Below are 21,392 nucleotides of genomic sequence, written 5' to 3' on the forward strand. Positions count from 1 at the left end.
CCTGGTGGTGGAGAGACGGCTACTGACTCATCTGACAGACCGTCGGAGTCCTCACCGAGTCCGGGACAGAACTTGGTGTCTGACGCCACCTTCAGGTCGGTGTTGGAGATGGAGATCGGCAGTTTGGGTAGAGCGACCGCCGACACTCGCTCCAGATCGTTGGTGGTCGTCAGGATCCTCCACTTCAGGATGGTCGGCTGCTTCTCCCCGACTGGACACAGGAGGGAGGTCAGAGGTCAAACATCCAACACTGACTGTGACCCTCAGTTAGAACCAGTTTAACCATGTGGCGTCTTACCGACTGGTGACCGGTGCTGAAAGATGTTGTTGACAGGAAGTCCCTCCTTCCTCAGAGACCAACACTCCACGATGCTGCCGCTCTGATTGGACGCACACAGCAGAACCTGCAACACAAAAAGGTTCTGTCAGGTTCTCTGGTTGAACTGGTTCTGTGTAACCAAGTTCACTCTGATCTGTTCTTCATGTTCTACTGTTCTAAGATCTGTCACAACAGAATTTCTTTATTTGTACTTGTTACCTGTTCAGAGTTATCTCTAGTTCTCCCCAGTTACCTCTGTAAATTTATTCTTAACCCCTTTCATAGGTCTGCTTCATGCCGGGACATTTACGGCTCTGTAACATCTCTCCTCGAACTATGAACGCGCCAGAAGTGGGATGCCCGGATCAAATGATCCACCAATGTTCCTCCAGAGGTCACAGAGGAGGAACATTGGTGGGACTGTTGGAGGCGGGACCACAATGAACGGGACATCGGGGGGAATCGGGATATTTGACGTCGCGCGTGACGTCTAACAGACACCTCCCACTGGGTCCGAGAGTCATCCAATCACTGCTCACTGTGGCCACCGTCGCCAACTGTGCACAGTGCCCCACCGATTATTGTAAACAAACCGGCTTCACTAACTGTGCACAGTGTCCGGTGCTTGTTGTAAACAAACGGAAGTCGCTAAGTGAACACATCCTGCTGCTGCACGTACACACTGTACTGCTGCAGAGCTAACTGTGCAGCACTGCTGCTCAAGTCAAGTCAAATTTATTTCTATAGCGCATTTCCAAAGTGCTTCACATAAAAGTGCATAAAGTGCAATAAAATACAGGATTGACAAAGGTGAAAGAAACAAAAAGGGTTAAAAGACATTGCCTGCAAGAGTTAAAATAAATTAAAAGAAGGGATAATTTTAAAGGCACTGAGAGATTACTAGGGGACACTATTCCCTAGCACTTGCCAGAGGAAAACTTTAATCAAAGCCAAGAGAAAAGAGGCAGGGCTTCAAGTGAGACTTAAAAACATTCAGGGACTGCGCTGCACGGATGTGGAGGGGAGGCAGGTCCAGAGTCTGGGGGCTGCTGCTGCAAAGGCTCTGTCATCAAATCGTCTCCTCCCGCCTCGTTCCTCGACGCCAGACTGCACTATGAAAGGGCAGAATATCACTTTGCCTTCGCCGGATCACTATGAACGCCCTAAGGTGGAAAGCCGGCATAGATTTTTCCAGCAATATAGCGGGACATTTACGGGACGGCACTATGAAAGGGGCTATTGGTTCCCCCCGTTTACCTGTTCAGAGTTCTCTCTATTGCTCCCCTGTTATCTGTGTAAATGTATCTGTGGTTCTCCCTGGTTACCTGTTCAGAGTTCTCTCTGGTGAGGAACTTGAGGTGAGTGACTGCGGGGTACTTCTCCCTCCTCAGAGGGTCGGTGGTGCAGCGCAGGAACAGAGACGGTAACAGTTCGGTGTCGATGCGACACTTCTCGCTCACCACGCTAACAACCACCTGAACACAGAGAACATGTTTATTATTACTTGAACCAGTAAAGGTCAGAGGTTACCATGACAACCGGGTTCTGGTCCTGACCTTGTAGAACTGGACCGGGGATGAGCTGCTGCCGTCAGTCGCTGCCACAACGATGTTCCCTCCTCCGGTGAAAGCGATGTCGGCCAACGCCACCCGTCCCCTCAGCCGGCAGAGACTCTCGCTGGCCGTCAGCAGAGCGCCGCCCGGCTTCAACAGAGACACGGTGACCAGACCGCTCACCGTCACCGCCATCCAGCCCTCCATCGGCTTCCCGCCAAACAGCGTCAGAGACGGAGAGAACTTCACCCGAGAAAACTTCTCACCGAAGTTCGTAGAACCCGACTGAAACAATGAACATGTGATTTATTTATTTACCTGATTACTGTCAGACAGCAGGCGACTAGAGGTGAATATATGACATGAACTCAACACCTGACAGGTACAGTCATGGAAAAAAATATTAGACCACCCTTGTTTTCTTCAGTTTCTTGTTCATTTTAATGGCTGGTACAACTAAAGGTAGAAACAACAAAAATAGCTGATAAGAGTTTAATCTAAGAGCTGGTATCTAGACATTTAACATGGTTTTCTTGATAATGATTTGTTATTATCAACAAAACCATGGAAAATGTCTAGATATGTTCTACGTCATGTTCTACGTCATGATCTACGTCATGTCCTACGTCATGTTCTACGTCATGTTCTATGTCATGTTCTACGTCATGTTCTACGTCATGATTTATGTCATGATCTACGTCATGTTCTATGTCATGTTCTACGTCATGATCTATGTCATGTTCTACGTCTCTACGTCATGATCTACGCCACCAGCCATTTTCCATGGTTTTATTCATAATGATTTTGGTTATTACCAACAAAATCATGGAAAATGTCTAGATATCAGCTCGTAAATTAAACTCTTATCAGCTATTTTTGTTGTTTTTATATTTGTCCAAACAAATGTACATTTAGTTGTACCAGGCATTAATATGAACAAGAAACTGAGGAAAATGGGTGATCTAATATTTTTTCCATGACTGTATGTTTCTATATATTTCACATGTATGCGTCTGTGTGTTAGTCGTGTTACCATCTCGACATGCAGGGCCAGCTTGACGCCGTTGTGCAGCCAACTCAGAGCCACGATGGGATCTCCGTCCAGAGAGCTGGACAGGACGCTCTCCCAGCTGTTCACCAGGTGATCCGACATCGACCAGCACTTAATCTGACCATCTCCGTCTGCGGACAGCAGCCTCGAACCTCAACACACAAACAGACTGATCAATAAACACACAAACAGATAAACAAACTCTCAGTGATCAATACTTGTGTCCCTGTGAGTGTAAAGCTCACCTGATTGGTCCCACTCCAAACAGGAGATGACCTCAGTGTGTCCAGAGTTGATGGAGTAAACGTCCCAGGGGTGCTCAGTGTCGATGATGTGGATCATGTGACTCACATCTGGAAACACACACACACACACACACACACACACACACACACACAGAGGAAAATGTTTGTAAACACGCAGGGAAAGAAAGGATATTATATTTATTGACAGATATTAATGGCCTATATGGTGTCCGATATGTGACGCTATAGAAACTTTTTTTACACAATATAAAATACAAAAAAACCCCAGCTTGGCGTGATTTAGAAATGGTTTCGGCTATTCATTTTTTTATAGTCCGACTGAAACTGAACAGTAATGATGTTTATTTAGCTGTTTGTTTTATTCCTACCTATTTATTTTCTCAGTTATCATTTATATAATTGCCGGGGAAAGGTAATGCATTGTTTGTATAATGTATAATAAAATATAACATGTTAAATATTTTTTTATAAAGTTTTATGTTTGAGAAAGTAGTTCTCTTGGTAATTTGCAGAGTGGCGAAAAAAAATCAGTGTACCATCCACAAAAATAAGTCAGATTTTATTCCACCTCAAAAAATTACGATTTCGCCCACCTTATTGGTTGATTCATTTTTCCTCTCTAAAATGACTATTGGCATCGATCTTAAAATCCCATATCAGTCGGGCTCTGGTAAACACACCAAAACATTACGTGTGTTGTTACCTTTGTCGTCATCCTCGCTCTTCAGGTCTGTGGTGAAGGCCACCAGGTTCCTGCAGGACCAGGAGGACACCAGAGGGATGGAGGGACAGTGGGTGCTCTTGGGACGTTTCTCCCACTCACACACGTAGGCCAGCTCCATGTTTCAACCACAGAAGAAGAAGCTGGAGGCCAGCAGGACGCCTCACCTGGAGAGAGACACACAGGTGACTCACAGCTGGAGACAGGTGATACAAAATAATTTGACAGATTTAAGAGTTAGTTTTTTCACAAACTCCTGTCTAGAACATCAGAATAACACAGGTTGATTATACTAAAAAAAGGACTTGAAAAACACTGAATTTAAGGTGATATTTTTCCAACAATCTGGCTGTAGATTCAAGCAGCTCTGTGCACAAAGTGTGTGCCAAATGTAACCAGACTCCATTATGATTTCAGTTAACTTAACAGTTAACTGTCACGTTACTAAGTTATGAATACATGCAACCAGAGTCCATTAATATTTCAGATATTTAGTTGAGTTAATGTAACCAGGCTCCAGTTATATTTCAGCTCATTTAACAAATATTAAGTTTAATTAGTGTAACCAGACTCCATTCAGATTGAAGCTGATTTAACAGATATTTAGTTATTAATGTAACCACACTTTGTTAATATTTCAGCTAATTTCACAGATATTTAGTTATGAGTGAATGCAATCAGACTCTATTAAGAATTCAGCTAATTCAAAAGACATTTAGTTATGTGTTTGTGTAACATACTCTACTCCATTGACATTTAAGCTAATTAAACTGGTACATAGTTGAGTAAATGTGACCAGGCTCCATTCAGATTTCAGTTAATTTAACGGATGATACAGTCATGGAAAAAATTATTAGACCATCCTTGTTTTCTTAATTTTTCTTGTTCATTTTAATGGCTGTTACAACTAAAGGTTAATTTCTTTGGACAAATATAACAATAACAACAAAAATAGCTCATAAGAGTTTAATTAAAAAGCTATAGATATTTAGACATTTCCCATGGTTTACTTGATAATAACCAAAATCATTATCAAGAAAACCATGGAAAATGGTGAGAAATGGCATTAATATTTCAACTACTGAACAGATATTTAGTTATTAGTAAATGTAACCAGACTCCATTCAGATTTCAGCTATTAAACAAATATTTAGTTATTAATAAATGTAACAAGACTCCAATATTTCAGCTATTAAACAGATATTTAGTTATTAGTAAATGTAACCAGACTCCATTCATATTCCATCTAATTTAACAGATATTGAGTTGAGTTAATGTAAGCAGACTCCATTCATATTTCAGCTATTAAATATATATTTAGTTATTAGTAAATGTAACCAGACTCCATTCAGATTTAATCTAATTTAACAGATTATATTTAGCTGTTTTCTGCTACCTTCTCTTACTTTGACGTCAGCTCCGGGGACGCAGATAAAATACAATAAATCCGTTTTCTTGACAACGAATCCTTAAGAAGAAGAATATGAACATAAATACTTTCTTTCTGTTGTTCCTCAGATTATAAGATAAATAATAACTCTAATGTTCTCTGGAGGAACAAACAAACAAACCGTCCACCGCTCTTCACTTCAACAACGCGTCAGGACCCCGCGGTCACAGGGCTGCCTCTGCATGTGCCGGTCTGTAAAATATCGAAATTAACTGTAACACGTGATTTAAAAGTCTTGGATGAAAAGCTGTTTTTACTTGGTTCATATTCAGTGCTGTGTGTTTTTTTTAACAATCATCTCAGTGTTTGTCTTTTTTCTGTACAGTGTCTTTGCAACATGGCGCCAGCGGGGCACTCCTACAGATGAAGTGTGGTAAGTTATCCCTGAGCAAAGACTTTTAGGGTCCTCCAATAAATATTATGTAATAAAGGGTGTCACAGTTACTTCTATATGTGTTGAATCGATTAAAATGATGATACACCTTCTCAGGTTGTGATCACAAAAAAAGGATGATGATGCATATTTTCTTATAAATTTAATTTTTCTTTTTGCCAAATACCACATAAACAATTGTAAGTTTTCAAGTAAAAAAACCCCAATTTATTTCTGTTGAAGTCAGAGTTTGAACAGTATATCTCAACTCTCTCCTGTCCACAAAACCAAAAAGCTGTGAAGACTGCCAACATGTGCACTGCGTTTAATGTCTTTAATATGTAATTTTGCGTCTGTTTTACTTATTTATTTGTTTTTGTTTCATTCTTTTCCATTTATTTATTCTTCTATTTCATTTTTTAAATATTATTTACTTCTATTTTATTTTTTGCATTGTTTATCTTTCTGTAACTCGTTTCTTCTTCTTTCTAACTGTGCGATGTATTGCTGTTTACACCCTCTCAGGTTCGTAGAGATGATGTCAAACGCAGATTGCCGCGGCAGGGCTCCTGGCAGACCTTCCTCAGGGTGTAGACGCACTAAACATCAGGACCCGTATTTCCGCTCTGGTTGTAGTTCCGTCTCATAACAGCAGCCGTCAGTCTACTGCTAACTCCGTTAGCCTCCGTTAGCTCCCAGTTAGCTCCCACTTTCACCGCCTGGAGTCCGCTCGGTAACTCTACGATGACGCCGCGGAGAGGACCCGCTAGCTGCTAGCTGCCAGCTAACTCCGCTGCTCCATTACAGCTTAATTAGCATTAGCCGCTAATTTAGCGACATCTTTCTATGTGCTAATAGTGCTAACCGGCTAGCCGCTGCGTCTCCGAGTCCGAGTGTTTATTTATTTGTTTGTTTGTTTGTTACAAGAAAACACGGAGGAGGAGCCGTTAGCATGGACACACAGCTGCGGGGCAAATAACAGGTAATACACAGAGCTACATGCTAATTCAGCGCTAATGTTAGCACGGAGACGTAAAGAGTTAATAACGTTAGCTGTTTACCTGCAGAGAGAGCAGGCCCCAAAAACTACTCTGATACACATAAATATACATAAATACTGTTTATTAACACTACATGAACTATGATACATATAAACTCACAAACATACTGTATATAAACACTACATCTACTCTGATACATATAAATTCACAAATATACTATATGTAAACAACTCTGATACACAAACATACATGTATACTGTATGTAAACACCACATGTACTCTTGATACACCTAAGTACACAAATATACTGTATATAAACACTACATATACTCTGATACATATAAATACACAAATATACTGTATGTAAACACAACATGTACTCCGATACATATAAATACACAAATATACTGTATTTAAACACTACATATACTCTGATGCACATAAATACACAAATAAACTATATGTAAACAACTCTGATACACATAAACATACATGTATACTGTATGTAAACACATGTTCTGATACACATGCATATACATATGTACTGTATGTAAACACAACATGTACTCTGATACACATACATAAACATATATACTGTATATAAACACTACTTGTAGTCTGATACATATAAATTCACAAATATGCTGTATGTAAACACTACATGTACTCTGATACACATACATATATACTGTATATTAACACTACTTGTTGTCTGATACATATACATTCACAAATATACTGTATGTAAACACTACATGTACTCTGATACACATAAATATACATATATAGTATATAAACACTACATGTACTTGGATACACATAAATATGCATATATATATACTGTATATACACACTGCATGTACTCTTGATACACATACATATACTGTTTATTAACTACATGTACTCTGATACACAAAAATATATGATATATAAACACACCGTGTACTCTGATACACAAAAATATACAAATATACTATTTATAAACAAAACATGTACTCTGATACACATACATATATGCATAAATATGGTTTATAAACACTAAAAATACTCTGCTACACACACATACACAAATATACTGTATATAAACACTACATGGACTCTAATACACATAAAATACTGTATATAAACAGTACATGTACTCGGATACACATAAATACTGTATATAAACACTACATGTTCTCTGATACACATAAATATACATGTATACTGTCTATAAACACTTCATGTTTCTGATGCACATATAGATATGAAACAGTATACTGTGCGAAAGTTTTAGTCAGGTGTGAAAAATGCTGTAAAAAAAGAGATTTATTTCAAAAATAATAATGTCACTTAACAAAATGCAAAGTGAGTGAACAGAAGAACAATCTAAATCAAATCAATATTTGGTGTGACCACCCTTTGCCGTCAAACCAGCATACATTTTTCTCATCATTTTTCACACCTGCCTAATACTTTTTTAGCATAGTACTGTATATACTCTATATGAACACATAACATGAGAGATACTACTTCAGCCGGATCTGAATGATCCAGAAGTGAAACAGATTAGAACAATTGTAACACTTGAGCCATAAATCTATTCTCACGATGCAGAACCTGACCTGACCCTGAGAGAACCTGCAGGGTTCTACGTTCTGCCCTCTTTTCACATGTTTTACAAACAAAACATTTTTCTTACTTCAGATTACTGCACTCTGCCCTCTACCTCATTCCTTTACTGCCCTCTACTGCGTTCCTTTACTGCCCTCTAATGCGTTCCTTTACTGCCCTCTACTGCGTTCCTTTACTGCCCTCTACTGCGTTCCTTTACTGCCCTCTAATGCGTTCCTTTACTGCCCTCTAATGCGTTCCTTTACTGTCCTCTACTACGTTCCTTTACTGTCCTCTACTGCGTTTCTTCTCTGCATTACACCACGTTCTTTGTTGCGCTCCACTGCGTTCCTGTATTGCGCTGAACTGTTTCTTTACTTGCCCGAGGAACTCTATCATTAATCAGTAAAAGTGTCACTAAATGACTCTATAAACTTCTGAAAAGATGAGTTCATTAATCAAAGTTTTTCATTGATCCACTTTTAGTGTCGTCTGTGTGAAGAAGTTGAGTCCATCAGCTCTCATCAGCTGACCTGAGGTCAGCGGTTACCTTCACTCTGAGGGCTCGTGCCAGCAGCCATGCTCACCTAGAACCAGCTGTTTGTTTGTGCAGTGTGAGCTGAATAAACCAGAGACAGAAATCATGTCTGACAACCAGGCCAACAACAACAACGTCCCTCTGAACAACAACAACAACAACAACATGGGACCCAACAGGATCCGAAACCCCAACATCAACCAGAACCCTCTGATCAATGTCCGGGACCGCCTCTTCCACGCCCTCTTTTTCAAAATGGCTGTCACATACGCCCGGCTGTTTCCCCCGTCCTTCAGGAGAGTCTTTGAGTTCTTCGTCCTGCTCAAAGTAAGAAACGTGTCTTATATAGAACACAAGGTGTGAAACATGTTTTATACAGAGAAGATGGAGTGATTGTGTGGGGTAACCACAGAGAAAGCTGTGATATGATATATGAGGTCATGGTGATCAAGATTACCATTATCATTCATAATCATTTCTTAAATCTTTCATCATGTTAGCTAACTTTGGATTTCTAACTAGAGCTGTAAGGAACAATTATACCAAAGTCTGCTCTGTGGTAGGGCTGGGCGATATGGACCAAAAGTCATATCCCGATATATTTAGGCTTAATATCGAAATACGATATATATCTCAATATTTTTATTGCAAAGTGAGAGCAAATGTTCAGTCAGAGTCAAATATGATATATCACATGTAGTTTTATTGAAACCGTTTATTTAAGTGAACATAAATGCTGTGTAACAACAGGAGTACATTTTTTTTTAATCAAAGCTCAAAGCACATTTTCTTTTAATCAAAGTGACATTTAAAAGAAAATATATTGAATAAAAATAGCCTATGAAATAAAACAAGTCAATCTTTTTCTGAAATAAATATATTTGTATGAAAAAAAGAATAATGAACATTACCAAATAACTAAATATGACAAACCCTAGTAAGGCCAGCATTTATATATTAAAAAAATGGAAAAAAAATAACTATATCGATATATGCAATATGGTCTTATTCCATATCACAATTAAAAATATATCGATATATCTTTCGTATCGATATATCGCTCAGCCCTACTCTGTGGACAACATAAAAAAAAACTAACTGCAAAACAACAGAATGTTCCTATAAATGCAGTAGGCGTGTCCAATCTGCGGGAATGAGGATTAAATTAACAGGATTGTGAATGGAGTCGGGTGTGGAAGTCCAGAGTTTGTGTTGCTCCATCAGATTAACAGCAGTCACACCTCCAGGCTTTTCTCAGCAAACACTTAGGCTACATTCAGACTGCAGGCAAAAGTGGCTCAGATGTGAACAGCACAAATCACATGGAATCCCTTTTTTTTTCAAATTAGAACTGGGCCTTTTTCATATGTGATCCTAAATCAGATCCAGGTCTGATGTTTACCAGTGTGACCTCAGTCACTCGTACGCTGTGATAAAACAATTGATTATTACACTCCTTGCTCTGTACACAGCGTGCTGCGTGTGACGTCGTTATTGTTCTTCTGCGGGGTCATGGGGTCAGTTCTTGACCATGAGCAGTTCACACTGGAGTCTGATTTAGGCCACATTTAAACACTAATGTGAACAGCCAAACAAAAAGAAAATCCGATCCGAGCAAAAAATCTGAATTGAGCATTAAGACCTGCAGTGTAAATGTAGCCACAGTGATGCAACAGATTGCTGAGTCATGATAGAGACTGCTGAGATTTTTAATAAGCCTAACATCATGTAAGTCACAGTATTAACTCCTCTGTGCTCCTGGTCAGGCGCTCTTCGTCCTCTTCATCCTCGCCTACATCCACATCGCCTTCTCTCGGTCGCCCATCAACTGTCTGGAGGCGGTGAGGGAGCGCTGGCCTCGTGACGGCATCCTGCGGGTGGAGATCCAGAGGAACTCCAGCCGAGCCCCTGTCTTCCTGCAGTACTACGACTCCACGGGCCTTCAGGAGGAGCTGGAGGCTGAGGAGGCGGGAGCAGGAGGAGTGGCGGGGCTCAGCCTGGCAGCGCTGCAGGAGGAAGAGGAGGATGAGGAGGAGATGACCCTGGAGATGTTTGACAACAGCTCAGTGCAGGTGAGCAGTGAAGGCACGGATTTAATTCTGTCCACTGGGTCATGTAAGGTCAGCAGGAGTCATAGAGAGTCTTAAGGAGTCAGCAGGGGTCATAGAGAGTCAGCAGGGGTCATAAGGAGTCAGCAAGAGTCATAGAGAGTCAGCAGGAGTCATAAAGAGTCAGCAGGAGTCATAGAGAGTCAGCAGGGGTCATAGAGAGTCAGCAGGGGTCATAGAGAGTCAGCAGGAGTCATAGAGAGTCAGCAGGAGTCATAGAGAGTCAGCAGGAGTCAGAGAATCAGCGGGGGTCATAAGGAGTCAGCAGGACTCATAAGGAGTCCGCAGGGGTCATAAGGAGTCCGCAGGGGTCATAAGGAGTCCGCAGGGGTCATAAGGAGTCCGCAGGGGTCATAAGGAGTCAGCAGGGGTCATAAGGAGTCCGCAGGGGTCATAAGGAGTCCGCAGGGGTCATAAGGAGTCAGCAGGGGTCAAAGTCTTAGCAGGGGTCCCAAGGAGTCATAATGAGTTGGCAAGAGTCATTAGGGGTCGTTGGGAGTTTTGACTCGTTCTCTCTGTTTTCTGCTGCAGTTTGAGCTGGACATCGAGCCTCGTCTGAAGCCGTCTCTGATTGGAGGAGGTGTTGGCGGAGGTGGAGGAGCAGGGGGAGGAGGAGGAGTGAACGACAGCCAGGATGTCTCCTTCAGCCAGACCACTAAAGGTATGCAGCCACTGCAGGACTCAGTGTCTGAGCTGGAGATGATGACCAGAGCAGGTAAACCCTCCTCCTCCCCTCCTCCTCCTCTTCCTCCTCTCCCTCCTCCTCCTCCTCCTCCTGCTTCAAATAAGACCAGAAGGGAACACAGCAGGAGATAACTGACTGTAAATTCATCAGTGAATATATTTATTTTTCCACTCACGTCTATTTGTAACGTAACATTTTGCAGCACATTTAAAGCTGTCAGGTCAAAGTTAAATTCATTTTATTGATGAATATTATCTGTGATAATTAGGCCAATGGGTCATTGAACTATTTCCATGTTTCCAACCTCTCCTGTCCTCTCCTCTCTGCTCTGTGTAAACAGATCTTCAGTGAATATTTGTGACCTTTCATCTCAGCAGAATCAATCATGGCTTCACAGTGTCGCTGAGGAGCAGAATTTAACATTTTTAACAGGATGTAATTATTCCAAACACTTTATTTTTGGACTCATTTTAAATAAGAAATGTAATACAAAGTGATTCTGACCGATATTTCACAATTTTAAGCCTTGTTCTGGTTACTTTTTGTACGGAAACATTAGTAACCTATGATCTGTTCATGGACAGTCAACATTCAAATTCAGACGATAATACCTGTTCTTAGAGTTTCTTTCTACATTAAACAGTGTGTGGCGATCTTTTAAAGAAATTATATGTCAGTGGGATAGTTAGATTTTCCTCAGTGTGTCCTAGTTTTTCCCAGCAACATGTAAAATGTAGATCAAATCTGTAAGTCCTGCTGCTTAATGGAGTCGGCACAATTGTGGCCAGAAGTGGGAACAACTGAGGACTTATTTTTCCTGGCTGATGCATTTGTCACACAGGATGACTCTGTGGTCCACTGTGTAGTTTGTGTTCATCACTGATCGACTGAATTGAGATTCTCCATCAAACCAGCAGGTGGCAGCAGAGTCTCAATGAACTTTAACCAGAAAAAGATGTGACATACAGAAACTCATCATACTCTTTGTCACTGCTCCATCAAACACCTTTTCACTAGGACCAATAATAATAACATAATATTTTTTTTGTTTAAAGCATGTGGCACAATTTATACACTTAAAAAACTGCATTAGAAGAGTTCATTTGCAACAGATATCTGTTTAAAGTTATTTTCCTAAGTCATGTTTTTTGTGGTGCAGTTCAAGAAATGTCAATCAAACTGCTCAGAATATTTAAATATTATATATTGTGGAATCAAGTTTAGCTGTTAACCTGTTGACAGGCTGTGTGTTTGTTGCTGATGTTGTTGTTGTTGTTGTGTCAGTGTGGCCTCAGGAGGAGTACATCGTGGAGTATTCTCTGGAGTACGGCTTCCTGCGTCTGTCTCAGAGCACCAGACAGAGACTCAACATCCCCGTCATGGTCGTCACTCTGGGTGAGACACCTTTCACCTGTCTGTCTCTCAGTCACATGACTTTAACACCTGTCTGTCTCTCAGTCACATGACTTTAACGCCTGTCTGTCTCACAGTCACATGACTTTAACGCCTGTCTGTCTCACAGTCACGTGACTTTAACACCTGTCTGTCCTACAGTCACATGACTTTAACACCTGTCTGTCCTACAGTCACATGACTTTAACACCTGTCTGTCTCACAGTCACATGACTTTAACACCTGTCTGTCTCACAGTCACGTCACTTTAACACCTGTCTGTCTCTGTCACATGACTTTAACACCTGTCTGTCTCACAGTCACGTCACTTTAACACCTGTCTGTCTCACAATCACGTCACTTTAACATCTGTGATGAAATGTGTACACCTGTTAGATCCGATGAAGGACGAGTGTTTTGGTGACGGCTTCAGTCGTTTTCTGTTGGACGAGTTTTTGGGCTACGACGACATCCTGATGTCCAGCGTGAAGGCGCTCGCTGAGAACGAGGAGAACAAAGGTAATGAAGACAGATAGAGGAAGTTCAAAGGTTAAATAGAAATAAATATATTACCTAACCCGAGTTCTTCCAATGCCCTACCAATTACCAAACTGAAGTTGGAGGTGGTTGTTGACCTGTAAGTCATCAGTGTGGTTCTCTGCAGGGTTCCTGAGGAACGTGGTTTCTGGAGAACATTACCGCTTCGTCAGTATGTGGATGGCCAGAACCTCGTACCTGGCCGCCTTCGTCATCATGGTCATATTCGTAAGTCATTATGGTTCATATCAGCTGAGTGTTTATTAAAGTCTGCTGTGAAAACTGGTGAATTTAATCTTTTTATCTTTTTAATAAAGGAAACTCAAAGTTTATACTTTAATAAATAAGTATGATGACAGCAAGAGTTTTTTTTTTCTATAAAAGAAAGAGGGGAAACCAAACAAAAGCTGAATCCATTTCATTTGAATGAAGATTTAAGATTCTTTTTGATGTTTTGTCTTTTCAGACTCTGTCAGTGTCCATGCTGCTCAGATATTCTCACCACCAGATCTTCGTCTTCATCGGTCAGTTTCCTCTGAGACCTCACATCCGGTCCAGACCACTTTGTTGTTGTTTAGTGTAATCCTCTCTAGTCCAGGCCAGTCCAGTTCAGTCCAGTCTGAATCTTTAATAACTTAAAAATGTCTGATTTCCAGTTAAAATAAATAATATAAAGGGGGAAATATATGGCCCCATTTAACACTTGTTGAACAGAGAACTTTAGTGAGTACAGAATGTATAAAGAACGTCAGGAAACCATCAGCTGTGTGTTGATGTGGTCTCGGTCTGTCCCCCCTGCAGTGGATCTTCTTCAGATGTTGGAGATGAACATGACCATTGCCTTCCCAGCAGCCCCTCTGCTCACCGTCATCCTGGCTCTCGTTGGTAAGTCCACAACCTGGAAACTTGGGATTGTCAAAGTCTCAAGTCCAGGCAGTCGAGTCCCAAGTCGAGGCAGTCAAAGGCCGAAATCTAGTCTTAATTATCAAGAGACAGATGGTCATGTCCAAGCAGTCGTGTCTCAAGTCTAGACAGTTTTGTCCCAAGTCTAGACAGTCGTGTCCAAAGTCTAGGCAGTCAAGTGTCCCAAGTCTAGGCAGTCAAGTGTCCCAAGTCTAGGCAGTCAAGTGTCCCAAGTCTCGGCAGTCAATCCTCAAGTCTGGACAGTCAAGAGTCAAGGTTGTCAGGTTCCAGCAGCTTTAGCAGACAGACTTTGATCTGAAGCCTGTGATTGGTTGGAGGTTTTGTACAGCTGTAAAAGTTAATCTCTGACCTGCTGATGTCACTTCCTGTCATTAGGCATGGAGGCCATCATGTCGGAGTTCTTCAACGACACGACGACGGCCTTTTACATCATCCTCATCGTCTGGTTGGCCGATCAGTACGACGCCATCTGCTGCCACACCAACACCAGCAAGCGCCACTGGTTGAGGTGAGTCACATGACCAACAGCAGCTCACACTATTGGCTCAGTTAAAGCCACACAGGCACAGTGCTGGACCAATCAAAGGAAACAGTCCTTTATTTTAAATTAACTGTCAGGTTTAAGGATTTCATGGTTTAATTTCTTTGTTAATGTGACATATCTAAATATTAATAAGAAGTTACAGTCTGAACTATGGGATGGCATCAATGTAATTTAGTGAAATTTAAACTGTGAAGATAATTTAAATTTATAATGATATGATTAATAATGAATGGATGACTTTGTGTTCCTCAGATTCTTCTATCTTTATCACTTTGCCTTCTACGCCTATCACTACCGCTTCAACGGTCAGTACAGCAGCCTGGCCCTGGTCACCTCCTGGCTCTTCATCCAGGTCAGAACCCCCATCTTCATCTTCATCATCTTCATCATCATTATATACCAGGAAGGCATTTTTAAAAAAAATAAAAGCACTGTTGTTACATAACAGCAAACCTCAAATGATCTGAATGAGTTCTATTAGTCTGGATTAACCCCAACAAGCTGTTTTAGGGCGTTTTTTGCTATTTTTGCATTTTACTCACTGTGGTTTTGATTTTCACTGCAATATATGAAAAATATATAAAATCTATAAGTCCGGCAGCTCTATGGAATCAGCACAATCATGGCTAGAAGTGGGAACAACATGCCTGTGTGTTTCAGAATCTAGTCAAACGCCTTATAACACATAAAGAGATTCTGACAGAAATATCATAATTTAAAGATTTGTTTTGGTTACTTTTTCTAATGTAAACTTTTGTAACGTATCATCAGTTCAAGGACTGTTGGAAAGCTCAACTCCGACCATAATGCATGTGTTTTATGGTTTCTTTCTACGATAAACGGTGGATTTTTGGCGACTACTTAAAGAATGCATACTTTTTGATGAGATGATGGGGTTCAGAGGGTTAAAACATGTTTGAACTTTAGAGGCTTCATTTATAAAATTATATTTATTGTTGATAGGCTGATAGGAAAAACTTGCAGTATACATTTTAAACTGTCGCCAAATAAGCATTCCAGTGTTTCTCTTGTGTCACATGACGTGTGAACCTGTTGAGACCATTAAGAGGTCACTAACATCCCACTACTCTTCTTCTTCACCTGCAGCACTCCATGATCTACTTCTTCCACCACTACGAGCTTCCTGCCATCCTGCAGCAGATTCGGATCCAGGAGATGCTGCTGCAGAACCAGCAGGCGGGTCAGAACAACCAGACGGCCCTGCAGGACAACCTGAACAACAACAACAGTGGTGCTGCAGCTGCTGCTGCTGCAGGAGGACCAGGACCTGACAACACCTCCTCCCAGCCTGGACCTCAACCTGATCCACACTCCTCCTCCTCCACAGCACCAGCAGGAGCAGCAGCAGCAGCAGCAGCAGCAGCAGGAGGGGACGTGAGGTCGGAGCTGAACTGGGTTGCTCAGACAGCCGCCATCATCACTGAAGCTCTGTCCTCCTCCAGCCAGCACTCCTCCCCCCATGCTGCTGACGGAGGAGGGGCCTCTGGAGGTCAGGGGTCAGCAGGAGCAGCAGAGGTCAGTGTGGTGGCTGAGTTCTGGATGGCAGGAGGAGGTGCAGCAGCGGCAGCAGGAGGAGGTGGAGGAGGAGAAGGAGGAGGAGAAATGGATCCAAATGTTGTTTCAGTTGAAATTAAAACCACAGCAGGAGGAGCTGATCCTCCATCCGGCACTCCAATCAGAGGGCTGCAGGTGGTGGAGGCGGGGCCCTCAGAGGAGGTGAGGCTCTCAGAGGAGGTGGGGCCCTCAGAGGAGGTGGGGCCCTTAGAGGAGGTGGGGCCCTCAGAGGAGGTGGGGCCCTCGGAGCCGACCCCCCCACATACAGACTGCCCCCCCTCACAGAGTCCAGGTAGAGACTGGGACAGCAGACAGAGCCCGTCCTGAGAGTCCAGATGTAGTCCTGACAGGTGCCTCAGTCCGTCAGCTGATCAGGGTGATTGATTAGTGACCGATCAGGAGCCGATCACTGACCCAACAGTAGAATCCTCCATCTGAACCAGTCAAACACACGTTTTTATTTCTTATTGAAACAAATATTTGATTGATTGACTGACTGGTGAGTTCAGAGTGTCCCAGCCTGAGGGTCGGGGCCCCACAGGAGGTCACATGATTCATCTGTGGGGTCACATGATTAAAGTGATTTATTACTTTGAGAAAAATGAAAAACAAACCGGTCGTGGGGACAGAAACCCAGAGTGATTAAAAATCTTCTGTCACAAATATGAAAAAACCTTCTGTCACAAATAAAAAAGATAACTAATCAACTATTTAAAGGCCGTCTGTGTTGAAACATCCATTCAGCAGAAAGTGACGTGTGTTGCCACAGTTAGCTGTGAACATTAGCATTAGCTGAGCTGAGTTTGTTTATCACAGCTCAGAATATCCTGCCGTGAACACCACGTCGGTTCAGATCTGAAAGTCACACAATAACACAAACATACAGCCACTCTGGTGTTCTGTCGGCTAAAATTCACGTTTTTGTCAATGGAGTCTGGTGGCCCTGAAGAGAGAATAGATAACGGCTTCAGCTCCTGTCAGAGAGATCCGTCTGACAGCAAGGTAAAGAGGAGAAAATGTTATAAATATAACATACATTTAAACTGATATTAATTTTTTTTTTCCTATTCATCTGCAGCCCGTCCACAGCAGAACATACGACTCTCTTCGAAGCCACCAGACTCCTTTGACAGAAATGGTCATTTTAGGAGCTGTTAGTGAGTTTGTGTTGTGTAACTTTGTGTCTCTGATCTGAACTAAAGTGGCGTCCACAGCAGGACAATCTGCACTCTGCTTCTCCAAACAGGAAACGCACCGACACGCCATCTGGAGATATATGTAGCAACACAAACCTACAGTCATGGAAAAAATGATTAGACCACCCTTGTTTTCTCTAATATCTATTATATTATAATTATAACAACTAAAGGTACATTTGTTTGGACAAATATAATGTTAACAACAAAAATAGCTGATAAGAGTTTAATTTAAGAGCTGATATCTAGACATTTTCCATGGTTTTCTTGATCATGATTTTGGTTATTATCAAGAAAACAATGGAAACAAATGTACTTTTAGTTGTACCAGGCATTAAATGAACAATAAACTGAAGAAAACAAGGTGATCTAATCATTTTTTCCATGACTGTACATCAGGTCATGTGGGGGAAAGTTTCACAAGGGCTTGTTGGGAAAATAACATTTTAATGCTGAAACATATTGGACCAAATATTTGGATTCCTTAAGACGACTGGGAAGATACAGAGTGATATAAAAACTTTTAAAGAATAAATAAATAAAAAGCTGTGCTTTAAATGTTCTGCCAATTCACTGATTGATTAATTAATGAGTAATAGTTTCAGCTGCAGATAAAATAATTCCAAATAAAGAGGCCTCCAGTTTCTATAAAAATCAATAATTGAGAGGATCTTCAGTTTGTTGAAATCTTTTCTTTATTAAATCTTCGTGTTGAGACTCAAACCAGCAGTGAATGTATCCGCCTGATGTCTCTTCTTCTGTACACCAAAACATCCCCAGCCTTCCTGTCTCCAACAGGAACCAGTGAGACAGACACGATCAGTTATTGATCAGCCCTGATTCTGACAGACTGAAGCACAAAACTGTGTTGATTTTTATTTTTTTGTTTCCATCTGCTTTTATTTTGAAGAAAAAGACTCTTTGAGCGCAGAAAGTGGTTTTGGAGCGTCGGACTGATGGGTCAGGACTTCCTGTCAGAATGGATGCCTTATCAATAATCAATAATCCTCAGACTGTCTGTGGACGCTTCAGAGACGTCGGCAGTGAAGCGAGATGATTGGTTGTGCAATATGACGTCACGCCTCAGGCCCCGCCTCCCGCCAGAGGGCGTGGCCTGTCACTGTGATGCGTTCAGGGGACCGAAGGCAGAAATGTCTGCCGGTGCGTTCAGGTGCTCCTCATCAGCTGGTTAATGTCGCCGTTGACTCTCATCGTGTCACCTCAAAGGGTTTATTACATTTCAGTAAAAACGTTCATAAAGTGACGGAGCAGAGCGAACAAACCTGCACACAGAACATAAAATTATATATATTATAAATATACTTATATATATATATATATTAACCATAATATATTATAATTTAACATGTTATTATTTGTACAGTGATCTATATTGTTGTACAGTAACACATCCAACAGAAGTTTCAGAAAATAAAGTTGATATTTTAGAAATGCGTGAGATTGATCAGATATGATTGAGTATTGATCTATTATCTGATGAGTCACATGACCTGTAACCCCAGAGGAGTCACCTGAACGCACCGTGAACCAGGTGATCAGCAGTGAGCTGTTTGTTGTTGTTTGTTTGTTTTTTTCAGATGTCTGTGTGTGTTGTGAGGGGGCGGAGCCTGAAGTGTGACATCACAGACATATGGCCAGGTTTATTTTTTTCTTCGTGCCTCTCTGCTGGATGACTGTAGCCTCATTAGTTGATCTGAAGCCTGAAACTCATCTAACTGTATTTAACTGTAAAACCAGTAAAACCAGTGCACACCATCAGCTCTGTGAGTCCTTTCTGTTCCACACGTCACCAATCAGTCAGTAACCGAAATATTTAAGAATAATTCCTGATATTTTTTATGCCATGAAACTCATGTGACAAAATGAAGCTACAAAATAAAAACAAAAACAAATTAATGTACCAAAAATAATGTTAAAAATGAATACAGACATTAATTATTTGATTATATATGATGTATTGATATTTGTTTTAATTTGGGGTTTTTTATTTACCTACATTTGGATTTGTTCCCCTATTATCTACTCTGCTGTTTCCCTTTTATTTATTTATATTTTAAAGAAAATAATAAGTAATAATAAGAAATAAATAAGTTTGGGGAAATACATAGAAATGAAAATGCAAACAGAACCATTTATTATTATTAATAATAATAATAAAAACAAAAATACCAGAATAAGGATTTATGCAAAACTAAAGAAATAAAATAAAACTAATATACTAATATGTTATCAATCAATGCATACATTTGTTTTTAATATTATTTTTGGTACATTAGATGGAATATTTATTTAAAAAGTCTTGTATTTGTTTTTTGTTTTGGCAGCTTCGTTCCTCCGTACAGTTTGTGATGGATGGCAGGATACGGGTCATTTCATATTTAATAAAATATGTTTTCTTGTAGTTGAGTAAATAAATATTCTATATGAAACGAGCACATGGTGAAGTTTATTGTTGTTTTGTGTGAATTAAATGCTAAACAAATTAAAGTAAAAGTATTTTGTTATTTAATAACGACATTTAGTGCAAAATGAAAGTGAAATTCGAGAGAAAAGTAAATATTTTACTTTAAGTGAAAATGTAAAAAACAATATTCCCTAATTTTTTATCAGTTTAGACAAAGAAATTCTGTGTCATAATATAGTATGACTTTTGGGGGCATTTTTCTGCAATTTGAATTTTGACCATTTTTGACAAAAATCGACATAGTATAGTATGACTTTTTTTTGGAGGGTCATTTTTGGACATCCCATAATATGGTGTTTTTTTTACGCTATTTTTGGACAAACTATACTACCACATGTATCAACAGAATATATTTGACCATTTTTAGGCATTTCAAAATTTGAACATTTTTGACAAAAATCGACATGCAATTGTATGACTTTTTTTGGGGGGGCCATTTTTGGACATTGCATAATTTGTGTTTTTACACTATTTTTGGACAAACTATACCACTACATGAATCAACAGAGTATAATTGACCCATTTTAAGCATTTTTAGGCATTTTAAAATCTGACCATTTTTTAAATGAGCATCCAATGCACGCACCAACAGGAGCCCAAATAAAGAAATAAAGGATTCCTCTAGGAGTGTGTGTGTGCGTTTGGACAAACTATACTACTACATGTATCTAATATATAGAGACTATAATTGAGCCAATTCTAGCATTTTAAAATTTGATTACCTTTTTTTGAAAATTGTTGGCTAATAGTATGATGTTTTTTACCCCAAATTTTGGGTTTAGTAACATTTTACTATAAAATGTTTGTTCTTTATATTCTTGGATATACCATACATACTATTATCAACATATTATACGATGATGTTTTTGAGGTCATACTATAGGGCATAGTATGGTTTAACATTTTTTATTACACGTAACACAATGCCAGTTTTTATGGCATACTCTATTAACATTTCTCATGGTCTAGTATACAATGACAGGGAGAAGGACGCTCCTCAGACAGAGAGATACTGACTCTTTTTCCTCTGCACGCTGAGGAGCTTTAACTTGGACTCCAGGATACTCTGTCATCTCTGCAG

At 40.4% G+C, this 21,392-nt stretch overlaps 2 protein-coding genes across 5 annotated transcripts in view; one reads left to right on the forward strand and one right to left on the reverse strand.

Annotated features, from left to right (window-relative positions):
• The window catches only part of med16 (mediator complex subunit 16), an 11,311-nt gene extending 5,807 nt beyond the window's left edge, over positions 1–5,504 (reverse strand). Inside the window, exons 1-8 of one of the 3 annotated variants that reach the window (XM_059341068.1) lie at positions 5,317–5,504; positions 3,893–4,077; positions 3,169–3,276; positions 2,906–3,075; positions 1,876–2,157; positions 1,645–1,794; positions 299–404; positions 56–211 (exon numbers count right to left, since the gene is read on the reverse strand). In XM_059341068.1, coding sequence (XP_059197051.1) covers positions 56–211; positions 299–404; positions 1,645–1,794; positions 1,876–2,157; positions 2,906–3,075; positions 3,169–3,276; positions 3,893–4,031 — 1,111 coding nt within the window. In that variant the 5' untranslated portion in view covers positions 4,032–4,077; positions 5,317–5,504. Of the gene's footprint in view, positions 1–55; positions 212–298; positions 405–1,644; positions 1,795–1,875; positions 2,158–2,905; positions 3,076–3,168; positions 3,277–3,892; positions 4,078–5,306 lie in introns of those variants that run through there. The other 2 variants (XM_059341067.1, XM_059341069.1) reach the window with 2 other exon arrangements.
• Positions 5,505–6,338: 834 nt separating this feature from the next.
• tmem259 (transmembrane protein 259) lies at positions 6,339–19,605 on the forward strand. Of its 2 annotated transcripts, none has more exons than XM_059341376.1 (12): positions 6,339–6,715; positions 8,814–9,192; positions 10,632–10,937; positions 11,505–11,688; positions 12,943–13,053; positions 13,447–13,569; positions 13,715–13,815; positions 14,054–14,111; positions 14,389–14,472; positions 14,887–15,019; positions 15,308–15,407; positions 16,163–19,605. In XM_059341376.1, the coding sequence occupies exons 2-12, from the start codon at positions 8,971–8,973 to the stop codon at positions 16,955–16,957; spliced, it is 2,217 nt and encodes a 738-aa protein (XP_059197359.1). In that variant the 5' UTR covers positions 6,339–6,715; positions 8,814–8,970; the 3' UTR covers positions 16,958–19,605. The 2 variants fall into 2 exon arrangements, with proteins under 2 accessions (XP_059197359.1, XP_059197360.1); XM_059341377.1 differs by having other exon boundaries at positions 11,505–11,634.
• Positions 19,606–21,392: the final 1,787 nt, after the last annotated feature.

Source organism: Centropristis striata, chromosome 9 (assembly GCF_030273125.1).
Source record: "Centropristis striata isolate RG_2023a ecotype Rhode Island chromosome 9, C.striata_1.0, whole genome shotgun sequence".
In the NCBI taxonomy this organism is placed as follows: Eukaryota; Metazoa; Chordata; class Actinopteri; order Perciformes; family Serranidae; genus Centropristis; species Centropristis striata.